The 12,188-nt window shown below is 38.5% G+C and overlaps 1 protein-coding gene across 3 annotated transcripts in view; it reads left to right on the forward strand.

The window, feature by feature from the left end:
- Nucleotides 1-5,212: 5,212 nt before the first annotated feature.
- Fas3 (fasciclin 3) overlaps nucleotides 5,213-12,188 on the forward strand; it is a 343,542-nt gene continuing 336,566 nt past the window's right edge. For 2 of the 3 annotated variants that reach the window (XM_033334474.2, XM_033334477.2), the window contains exon 1: nucleotides 5,213-5,539. In XM_033334474.2, coding sequence (XP_033190365.2) covers nucleotides 5,455-5,539 — 85 coding nt within the window. In that variant the 5' untranslated portion in view covers nucleotides 5,213-5,454. The remainder of the gene's footprint in view (nucleotides 5,540-12,188) is intronic. The other variant, XM_076622464.1, reaches the window with a different exon arrangement.

Here is a 12,188-nt window from a genome sequence, read left to right on the forward strand (position 1 = left end):
CTAGTCTAGTTGCAAATGAAAAAAAACATTACAACGCGGTGGTCACGGAGTCGAAGTTCTTGAATTATGTTGCTTTCTTTCCTTTTATGTATGTATGTATATCCAATTTCCCGACGAATACCAGGACGTTCAATTCGTAGGAAACTGCGACCCTGAGTTCGAAGTAATATATTATATATATCTGCACGATAGGTATGCGGGATATTTTAATATCTACATCCGGCGTTACTAACTCAGAGGGCAGCAATCCACGATTTATGTATACACTAGGGAAATATTTGTAGCAATATTAAATGCCTCTTCATGTATACCTAGAATGTCCATATGATTGCAAAACGGAAATTATTAGCCTTCCTCGTAAGACGTAATAATTTGATGTTGTTTAAACAAGATGGAACCAATGTTTATTGGTAGCCGGATGATAGTCAATGCTTGAAACAGAGACATTATTAATGACGAATGATCTGTCTTGCTATATACATCAATCAGTGATCTGTATGTCCGTCTCGTAGCTGGAACTTCAAAAACATTGTCATTACTAAGGTATAAATTCAGTGAACAGAGAATTAAATGAACATGGAAACGAGATTAAAACGTCCGAACGAACATTTGAAACGAATGCACATTAATTGTACGTTTGTAATTCATGTATATCCGATATTTAATTTGGTTTAAATTAAATCATGACAGAAGTGTTGTAGTTCGAGTTTAAGCCAGCGATACCCGGGCATTTGACGACGAAATAGCCCGATTTTTATCGATCCACGTTTCGCCATTATTTGCCCGTTACTGGTGTAACCGATACGTGTTAAAACCTGCATCTACTAACTTTTTTCTATACGGATTTTTACACGGTGTAATTGTATCTCCATTATTTTTGCGCGTGCGAAAGGCTTAAGAGGAAACTTAGTAAATTGTTTTTTAATTCTAACACATTTTTTACGAATCCTGTTAATGATATTTCAAAGCAGAGACAAATAACTTTTCACGATACTAATTTTAGAGTTCTAACAATTCTGATTAATTTCTCTAAGCGAACAAAGCCGCGGAAACGGTACTAACTATGATTCCGAAATTGTCTAGCGTGTAAAGAGCACAACAATAATCCAGTTACAGAACAACCAGAACAACCTGGAAACAGTTAACCTATTTTTGCGTAATGTTCCTACCATGATGATAAATGCTAATATTCTTAATAGCATCGCCGTGTACATATTCGCATTAGAATTAACTTCTCGGGTAACGTACCTGTTACATGTTAAGAGCCGTGGCTTTATGCTCTTCGATGTTCGCTAAACTAATTTAAAGGACATAAGACGTTTTTCGGAAGAGCTTACACGTCCTATAAAAATCTAACTTCGTTGGTGGAAGATCAAGTATTTTGTAAACTGTGTATGCTTGTATGAAAAAAGTCTTCATCAAAGAATAAAGTATTTATCGTAAACTTTTTTATACCCGTAATCCTCACCTCAATAACTTTTTAAGGCCGATATATAGGTGGCAAAGTGTATACATTGTATATATAGATAGATACGCGAGTGTGTACGCAGCTTTTAAAATGCGCTAATAAAATTGTCAGCGCTCCACAACACATAATTTTTAAGCTTTTACGGTTTCCATCGTGAGAGTAACTTCACGATGGTCCATGTAACTGAAGTCGATACACGCGCATCGTGAAAAATATGCACAGTTAAAAAAAGTTACGGACGCTACAACCAAATTCGATCGGCCAACCGGCGTTAATTTATTTCACGCGTTTTATCCCACGCAGTTTACATTTTATAATGCAGCCATTAAGATCGCAATTAATTCTAATCACGGTCTTCTAATCACGGTGTAATTAACGAGAAATTAATGTACATAGATATGGTATAACATGTCCATTATATTATCATAAACGTATTGTAATTATGTATAATGTATTTATATCAAAAGCAAGCATCATATATAATATATATAATATCATAGATATGGGTCTACGATTGTTTGCTTTAAATTGGAAGGATTCCACTGTCAATCAAAGTAATAGCTAGGCCATACAAATTCCAGTTGATTAAATGAGTGACGTTGATTACGGTAATGACGAGTTCAGTAGTAATAGAAAGAACATTGAACGATATATCATCGAAAAATTAGTGGCGTCGGTTATTTTTGCGTGAACAAGCGGTGATGTAAACCCCTTTGATACATATTTGAGTAGTCGATAGATATCATAGCTACACGAGAGTCCATGCTCGTTTCTTAGCCCATATTTCAGCGGCGGTAGTTACCGGTGATTAATCAAAGAGAAAATTAGTGAGTCCAGATTTTGGTTCACCGTATTCATCACGAAGGACATCAGTGTACCGGTATAATTCTGTCTAGTTAGGCGTCTTTTGCATCAACATTTATTTCACGATTCAACTTTAACATACACACATTGTAATAAATAAGAATGTTACTAATATCAGGTGCTTTCTTTCGAAATTAAATTTTATCACAAGGACAAAAATTTCTCTGTTTATTAGTTAAATAATCAATGCAGTGTGTTTATCATATGTACGTGGCTCTCAGGTACACTGTACTTATATTATAGCATGTGCATGCAATAAAAGTGTTATTACATGTTAGTACTCGTATGGTCGTTTTGGACGACGGCAACGGGTTCGACTGCCTGCCGGTAACATGATTATGTGTACGTGTGTGCCTACACAATAGTTGCCAACTCGATTAGCTGAATCCATAGAAGTGTCCCTCTATCGTGATACAGAAACGGTGGTCTGGTATGGAGATTGCTTGACCGCAAACTAGAACTTTACTTTAAAGATCTTGCTATCCATAACTACTTTAACGATAACGTTAACGTTAGCATGATCACCGTTCGTTATAACTCAACTGTACGATAAACCTAATTCTACGTTCCTAAAGAGAAACAAACGTAAAAAGTTTGTATAACGGTCTGTAACGGTTTGCCAGTTCACCTGGCCGAACTACCATCAATTGTTATTGGTCTTTTAATGACAAAACGTTGATCGTAACAATTTCTCCGAAGGAATTATGTACATTTCAAAACGGATAAAAGTAATGAAATTCAAAATGAGATTTCGACGAAAAATTTCTTGATGTTCCTGTGTACGTGCTGCGGAACTTTAAATTGCTATCTCTCTCAAGTTGGACTTTAAGGGAAAGGAAATGAATTTACATTTCGTGCTAAAACTCATTGTAAAAAGAACGTAAAACTTTTAAGTGCACCAGTTAAGAGTATACGCGTACATTCCCTAGGGCCTGTATTTTCATCCACATAACATGTATCGAGCACGCTGGAAGTGGGTACTATCTTACCTGATAAATTCCGGAACTACGGTTCTTAGTGCGTCTCCTTGGTATATGCTGTTGCAGCTTCTGTGGTCCCAGACGGCACGCCTTCGACATATCGGTCACGTACACCATCATATAGAATCGCATTTGTAAGACCCAGCAACGTTATCGTCGAGTAAACATCGATAGGAAAACACTGTCATAATGCACATGACGATACACTTGCATGCACGCTTCGTGGCTACATCTGCTCTAACCGTGTCGCTCGTTTCACAATATCGTTCTATGTACCTGTGTACGACCCTTCCTATCTTGACACAGGTTTTAATTTTCTTTTCTTTTCTTTTACGCCGCGATAATTTCTTCATGACGCCTGCTACATATTCTTGTGGGTTATAAACACATTTGTAAAGTATTCGTTTCGTATACTTCATAATTTGATGTTTTATAAGCGTAAAGTTTTTATCGAAAAAGATGTCGGTAATTAGAAAACTATGTTCTCTAAACTAATATTACACTGCGTATATACGAGGCCGTGCCTGTTCCGACATATCTTTAACTTCTTTTCTTCGTGTCTTAACTAATAATTTCTTCCTCGACGTGTAACCTCTAGACCGTGAAACGAGGTCTTAAGTTTTTATTTTAACCATGGCTAATAATTCTTGAACATGAAGCTTTTACCAAAGTAAAAATTTATTAATAACTGCGAATAGATACAGTTCCAATTTCCTTTTTACAATTTTGAATACGAACATATAGCATAATTTTACAATTTAGCGTACCGAACCTAGTTTGTTGTGAAACTTTCACAAAACCTATCGTACGATCTAAAGGAATTAGATGATTAAATTAATCCGCTCGCGTATGCAGTATGGAAAGAAACGCACGTTCAATTTTTCTGCCTAACCTCTAACTGTACATAAGAAGTGCTAATGCGCAATAAATGAAAAAGGTCAATGAAAGAGTGACACTATCATGAATATTATGAATAACCCTAAGCATGCCATAGTAGATATATATCTGTCTACTTACAAAAGACTTACTTATACTTACTGTTTGAATATTTAAATATTTATTCTCTCCTTTCAAAAGTAAATACTATATATCGATGTCTCTGCCCATACCTGTCATGAAGCTACAGAAAAAACATGGCGCGAGATGTTTCATAACATTCTTTTTCTTGTATTTAAACAGTAAGAGAAGAATGGAAGACTAAAGACAAAAGATTTATAGAAATTAAATGTGGAAACTCGCATAAAATAATGAACCACAATACAATCGATTAGCATGGCACGAAAATATTGCATCCTTGGTTATAATTGTATACTCTATACAATATTACCTCATATTCATTTATTTCTATCCATCTTTCAACTTAGAGAAAGGTTTTCTTAGAAATTACAGAAATTATATAACCTATAATCGTATAACAGTCATAGACATATTGTATACACCTGACAAACAAACGAATTTGCCTTAACCAAGACCGATTATAAAACAATTACAACCAACAAAGATTTCGTTAACAAAAGACTGTCATCAAAAATGGGTACGGACTTACGTTAAAGATTCACTGATTACACCGAAATGACAAAACTCGTTGCTAAATTAGGTGCGTGAACGTCGAGATCGAAATCGTTGAAAAGCTGGGAAACGAAAGAGAGGGCAACGTACGTTCGGTGCATGGTCTTCTTCTAAAGCCATTCTCCAAGTAGAAAATCGTGGATGCGGACGTGTATACGAAATAAACACATAATAACAGGTATACGGTAAAGTGCGTGTGTACGTAGGTTAGGCACGAAAGTACGAAAGTAGGTACACCGTGGACGATATCAAACGGCGCTATCGGGGGATCGAGGCGTTCGGGCGATCTCGGCTTCTGCCGATGTCTCACGAAGTGGGCCGAAAGCAAAGCGCGCGGCAGACGGTCTTCGCGCGCCGAGCTATCTGGTTGGCACTCACGTCGAGTCGGACACTTACATTCGAATTGACGTCGCACGTCTCTCGTTCTTGCCTCGTTTTATCCTCGTGATTCACACTGACCGCGCTCGCGCCAGTTTCGTCGCTGAGTTTTGTGCACCGTCCGGTTGGAACGCGCCGTTTAAATCACCGACAGTTCGTTTTCTCAAAGGAAGTTAGACAGTGCTTTTTTTTGTGATGTGCATGGAATTGACGAGCCACTTCAAGATGACGATCGTCTGGGTCTGCCTCATCAGCCTGTTGTGTTCTACGGCTGTTAAAGGTGCGACAATATCTGTACTTTCTTTCTGTATCTCTTCGGTTTTACGTAATTTCGTGAGATTGTAATTGCACGTCGCGACTATCGGAACAATATCATAGTGACGTATGTGTAACGGTTTTTTCTGCGACGACAGCGCACGATTCTCGCCGCCATTCCTTTCAATCGATCTATCGAACGGTTTGAAATCTCGTGTTAAAATGGCGTGCGAAAGGCGGGGATAATTCTTGTAGAAAGTATCGTGTTCACGTGGAGCGTACTACAAAATGTACGAAATCGTACGATTTTTACGCAGTAATTTTACGTCGTTATTACGGTAAGAAGTAAACAAAATCGATCGAGTTTCAAACTACTTCACAGAAAGGTCGTATAGCCTACGACGAAATATTATGATGGATCAATTGGTGAATGTTGTGTAACGTTAACGATACCTCTATTGATCACGAGCGAAACCGTTCCTTGTTGAAATCATGGTCGGATTAGTCACCAAGACAGACTGGTGCCAGACTGACATTTGGTTTCATCGCATCGCCGTACTGATGTGATTAAACGAATTATAACTGGTCTGTAATGGTGAATTATTGCTGAGAAAGTTGCAAAAGCAACGTCTAAACGTTCGTTGGCTCCTTTGCTCGGCCTAGTTGACCGGCACGATAATTTGTACGATCATTGTTAAGGTCAACCGATGGTCACCGAGATCACGGCCGTATCAATAGTAAAATAAGCGTGAATGAAGTCGGTATCGGGTTATTGAAATACGTAGCTTAGAAAGTCGAAAGTTATCGGGATTCTCCTTCAAACGTTCTCCTTGAAAGGTTGGAAAACGGGCAACATAGTCATCTTTCTTGTAACTTCGACACTTTCATAGCTGATAACTTATCTCGGGATTATTTTCTAAAATAGATACGGAACGATTGTACTCTTTGGAAATAGAGGGAAGAGATTGGGAAATTGGAGATTCGAAGAAATTATTGAGCACTTATCTGAACGGGGAGAATGTTCCGTGTGAATTATTCTAGCGCGATAATGGAAGATTTATCATTGATGATACGCCACTTTACACATCCGTAATCTTCTTATGATAATAATATCAATTTTGTTATTTTACCTGTTTGAATGTTTTTATTATTACTTATAGAACTGATGTTTTCGTATCCGTATAATCAGGAATTATGGTACGGTGTTGTAACTAGTGGTCTGTAACGTAGATATTTTCTGTATTTTCTAGAATTACTATTATGTATCTGCTGTGGTTTACAAAGCGCTTCGACGTTCCTTTTCAGTTTTCGTAACCTTGACGTTCGTTGCTATTTACTTTTCCATCCGTTCGTGCTCATTCAACTGCGATCGATACACGATAACTGCGTATAAAATATTCGCTTTGCAATCATCATGGTTGAAATTTTTTATTGTCCTCATTAAATATACGTGACGTAATCACAACGAGTTTACCATGCTCTAAATCATTATAACGTCCAATGATCTCGAAACTCTGGAAACCGGTTATGCGGTTTCGACTTTCGATACGTATCGTAGAACGGGCTAAATTCGCAGAGGGAATTTCGATGTAAACTTTTCAATGGAAACTTTTGTTACTACGAAGAAGCTTGTTATCCTGGTTAGGACGCTGCGACGTTCAGGGTTAGGACATTTTCCCTTGATGGTTTATAAATTTTGTAGTGGTCGGATGGTATCTTGTTTGAATTCGATTACCATGCAAAATAGACCACCCTCGTCCGCTTTTCCCGCGGTTATATTATTTTTCTCGATGTCAGTATAAAGTAAAACGAAACAGATACTTTCCCTGGAAGTAGGTATAAAACGCAGCGAGAGTCTGGTATTTATCGATCTAGGGTTATGAATAACGCCCGGTATCAAGCACAACACCAGCTTTTGTTGTACATAGTAACATAACGACTCGAATAGAACTATCGTTTATTGCCGATTGAGTTCTTGCGATAGTTCTTGCTTATATACAGAATTCAAGGATATCGGCACGGTTATGACAACGTACTTAGCAATTATGAACAATTTTTCATTGAGTAATATCTTTATTCCGGCATTACTTTTTCTTTCTTCTCTCTTTCTCTGAAATTTCGCGTAGGTTCGCCGTTTTGAAGCTCTAGATTAAATCAGATAGTTGATAAAGTTAATAAAAGGAGAGAAAAGTGGATGAGGTGGAGAAACTCGTGTACTAATTAATACACTGTTATATCATAATTACTCTCTATAAACTTTATTACCGGTAAGAGCAGAAAACACGAGACGAAAGTTTCGTGTGATGAAGACGAAGTATTTGTTTAATACATCCGGTCACCACGACAACGACAGAGACGTGCTTGCCTGACAAAGAGCTTCCTCGCGACAGCCCTCGTGGAACAAAAACCGATCGAAAATTAACTACCTGACGCGTGGAAAGTCAAGGTGAAAATTATCGTCGGAGAATTACAATCTTGGCCACGTGCATGGCATCGTGGAACGCGTCGAGGGATACGCCTCGTATACACGGAAAGTTTAAGGTTACATTTACACGAAATGCCTTTCCCTCTATGCGACGCGAACTTAACTCGTGCTTACCTTGAGCTGTAAAGAAAGGTCGATGCAAATGATGTAATTGAAAATGCTAAAGATAGTTTCCCGCTCCTACAACGCTGCTCGTATGAGATTCATATCTCGTTGAATCTCAGCTCATACATACAATCGATCTTGTTTCCTTTATTTTCCGATATCAGCTTTTCATATTCGAGTTAGACATTTTTTGCATAAAACGCCGATCTTTAAGAAATCTCGTATCGTAGCTAAGTATCTGGTAATCCGAAATTCTGAAAGTCGCAAATGCCAGGATGCAAAATATTCCTTCTACGTTTTTTTTATCGCGATTCATCTGCAACACGACCACATCCTCTCGCCAGAAGAATGCATCTCGATTCTAAAGATTCGGTGAGTCAACGTTGATCGATGAGTACGAGTCATCGGTCCAAGGATAAGGTCCGGAGCATTTGTCTTTTACGCCGAACACGATACTGCCACACATTCAATGCGAATACACGGACTATACATATATATACAGGTCGTTTCAGGTTCTAGATAATCCAGTTTCGTAGCCCACGCATACCAATAGTAGACATAGTTAATGCACGACCTACAGTCGGTCAGAGACCCCATCAATCCTCCGGATAATTTCGACGAAAATTACCGAGTCAAAGAAGATTTTATCTAGGCAATCGGCCTACAAATTGAACAAGAGATAGAAACGTTACGATGTGTTATTACAAATACAGCAAGTAGTAAATAAAAGTAGAGTTTTTTAAGAATTAGTGTTCGAGTAAAATTGGTATCTATATATTTTTAGTGGAAGTTGCAGTAGTTCAAAAGTAAGGTCATGAATGTATTATCGCACTAATAAATTCGAAAACAACCTTATCTAACATTTTAAAAGTATGATTATTATTGATAAGCTGATAACTTTTCCGGGGCAGCTGAAAAAATGATTCACTAGTGTAACGTATAGTTTGCTTTCTGATATCAAAGAATTTATCAATTTAATTGATACCGTACATATAACTATCCCATTACATAGCGAAATTTATTTCAGAAGAATGTAGGGTGTCGTTGAGAGTAGAACAAATTGACGACCTAATTATGCTACGCTCCTGATGAAACTAGAGAGACTCTACGTACCACACATTCTTTTATGCTTATGACATATACAGTTTCTGCTACATAGACGTTCAATGTTATTTGATTTTTTAGTTTCTACAGATATTTCACTCGTTTATATTCTTTCATTTACAAATGGAATACAAAACGATACACAGTAGACAAATTTTAGCAATGATATTACGTTTATTTCTTAATCTTTATGGCAGGTTTCTACGAAACAAACACTTTTACTTATGAAAGCGTCATTTTTTATCATTAATCCACGAGTGATTGAGCGAATGACAAAATTAAAATAAATCAATAAGTAAAATGATAGACAGACGCTTCGCCGTAGAATTTCGTAATTAGTGTCAATATGAATAGTAAATAGCAAAGGAAGTACGTAACGAGCTTACCGATGATTCGTCTACTTCGCGGTAAAATGATTCATCTTATAGACACGTTTGCGGAATCCTGACTTACGTATTACATTCGTAACACGGTAAGTCATTAAATGCTTAGCTCATTTAGCGACCCTACTTATCATAATCTCGATCGTCGATATTCCCGAAACTTAACCGAAAAGCCTCGTTTCTTAACAAAGTTATCGTTACTTACGAACATTTACATATCTTCCGACTGAAATTAAACAACTCGTTTCGTCGATTTCATATCCATAATAATACCCATAGATTCTTCCATTATTACGGTGTATTTATTTGCATAACCACCAAGCGATGGAACGGTACGTGGATTAACTATGGCTTGCGTAAAGGCACGTAACGTTTCGTCACAAGTACGACCTACTCTAACGGTCGTTGACACGGTTCTCTCCTTCGTCGAATCGTTCTCCCTCGACCAAATTAAACAAAGGACTCACGGGCCAAAGGGACTGCTATGTTACAGACGACCTACGTCGAAGGGTCAAAGCAGCCATAAAGATCCAACGGTCAAAGTCATACAGACCGAAAGTCATTTAGATGCGGCGGAAAGAAGGTGAAACGCCCCGTGAAGAAAAGTTACGTGGCAGGTGCGTTCCTTGTTTCTGTGTACGGACGTGCGTGATGTCCAACACACGTTCGCTCGACGTAGGTGCGAGTAGAGAACTATATATACGCCTATGACGACCAACAGGTTCTCCTTGAAACAGGTTTCGGTACCTATTTTCGGCCCTCCTTCGCTGTCTAAACTCCTCAAATTACGCTCAGCCAAGCTACGATCGCCCTTTCTTTCCTGCAACCTTCGGTAGGGCGCGCAGGTACCGTGCGTAATTAAAACGCGTGGATTATGGCATTTTTTTTCTTATGTATTATAACGCCGTCCGTAAGTACGTGCAGTCGGCCGTGGTTGGAGGTTGTTAGCTTCTGGATAATTTAGAGGGAATGGAGAAAATAGCTTTCGGAGTATCTTTGTCAAAACGGAGTTAGTTACTGAATTATTTAGTTGGCTAATCGGTTGAAGTTCTTCGATCTGTTGGCAGATTCAGTCGGATTAATTAAGTTTTCGCGATATTTTGGCGCAATAAACTTGTCTTCGATCGCAGGACGTTAACAGGGTTGTGCACGATTGCACACGCGTGTCTAAATACACGTCATATTAAAATACATTATTCGAGCGATGGTTGTGTACGGTAGCGTCATAATAAAGGCATTTATATAGTTTGTATGAGTGCGCTGTTCAAGTGATGCATACAAGGGACGCATATAAACACGTACACGAGTTTCCACGTACCTATGCACGCATATGCATAGCGAGGTGATCGTGTGCGGGCCTGTGCAGCGTATTTCATACAGTGTGATACGTGGTTGAGCGTTTTCTAAAGCGGTCAGGCCGTTAAGCTGCCACGAAAATACGTAGTGCCGTGTTGGACTGTGTACAGTTACGCATAATTAATGAAAATCGAGATTCAGGGTGATACGCATTAGTTCTGTATACGGTGGCGCTATTACCGTTGCTGGGTTAACGTTTACGGTTGACGATTTCAACGTAGATATCGTTTGATTGGAACGAACGGAGACCGTCACTCGGTGGAACGATGATTCATGCGAAAAAAACTTGTTCATTGTTGCAGATTTATCGAGCGGTATATTGCATTTAGCTACGAAAACCACAATATTCTAATATAACGAAGAATATCTTAGGTCGCAGTAAACCAAAAGTTATTTTCTCTGCTGTGAGTGATACTATGTAAACCTTGGATACCACGCCTTTAAATGTACGTTATACTTATCGATACATAGTTGTACCATGTACTTACTCTGTTTTAATGCAGTAAACGCGCTGTTCCACTATTCACCTACTTTTCAACCGATCGAAGTTAAATTTCAATTCCTGTTGATACGTAGTTTCGTGTACAACACACTTAGTGGACTCTGATTCTCCGGCGATACACCGTTCGTGGGTGGCAAATGGTTAGAACTAACGGAAGCAAATTAGCTGCTTAATCGATTTAAGTTCGTAGTAGTATGGCGGTCAAAGAACACCGGGCTAATTTAACAGCGTCAAACGTTACGCGCGAGCTCTGTTAATCGACGGACATTCGCGAAGGGCTTAATTGTACGTGGCTAAATAGATGAAAGGAGGATATTGACCCGATCCTAAAGAGCACATGGTCACGGAAAGGGACCTCGTAAAGTGCACGCGAACCAAACGATCGCAGTCTCTCGCAACTTTCCCTCCCAATAGTTACGCAATAGAAACCATTGTACGCAGCTCCGTTAGCTGTCTGTTAAGTTCTTCGTTAGACCGATGAAACCTTTCCAAGTTTTACTATTTCCAGGAATTATTTTCGAGAGATCGCTCGACGTAAGTATCGATTTATTTAGTCGTTCATTAGTTGCAAAACAATGCTTTAACGCGGACAACACGAATCGTCAAAATCTTTTACCTTTCCCTCCTTTATATGAGATTAGATCAAGTATTTTATTTTCGATACGTTTTCTATGTAATTAAATAAGCTGTTTCTCTTTTTTCTAAACGATCTAATCACGTCTTAGCTGTCAAATTGTAG

Source organism: Bombus vancouverensis, chromosome 10 (assembly GCF_051014615.1).
Source record: "Bombus vancouverensis nearcticus chromosome 10, iyBomVanc1_principal, whole genome shotgun sequence".
In the NCBI taxonomy this organism is placed as follows: Eukaryota; Metazoa; Arthropoda; class Insecta; order Hymenoptera; family Apidae; genus Bombus; species Bombus vancouverensis.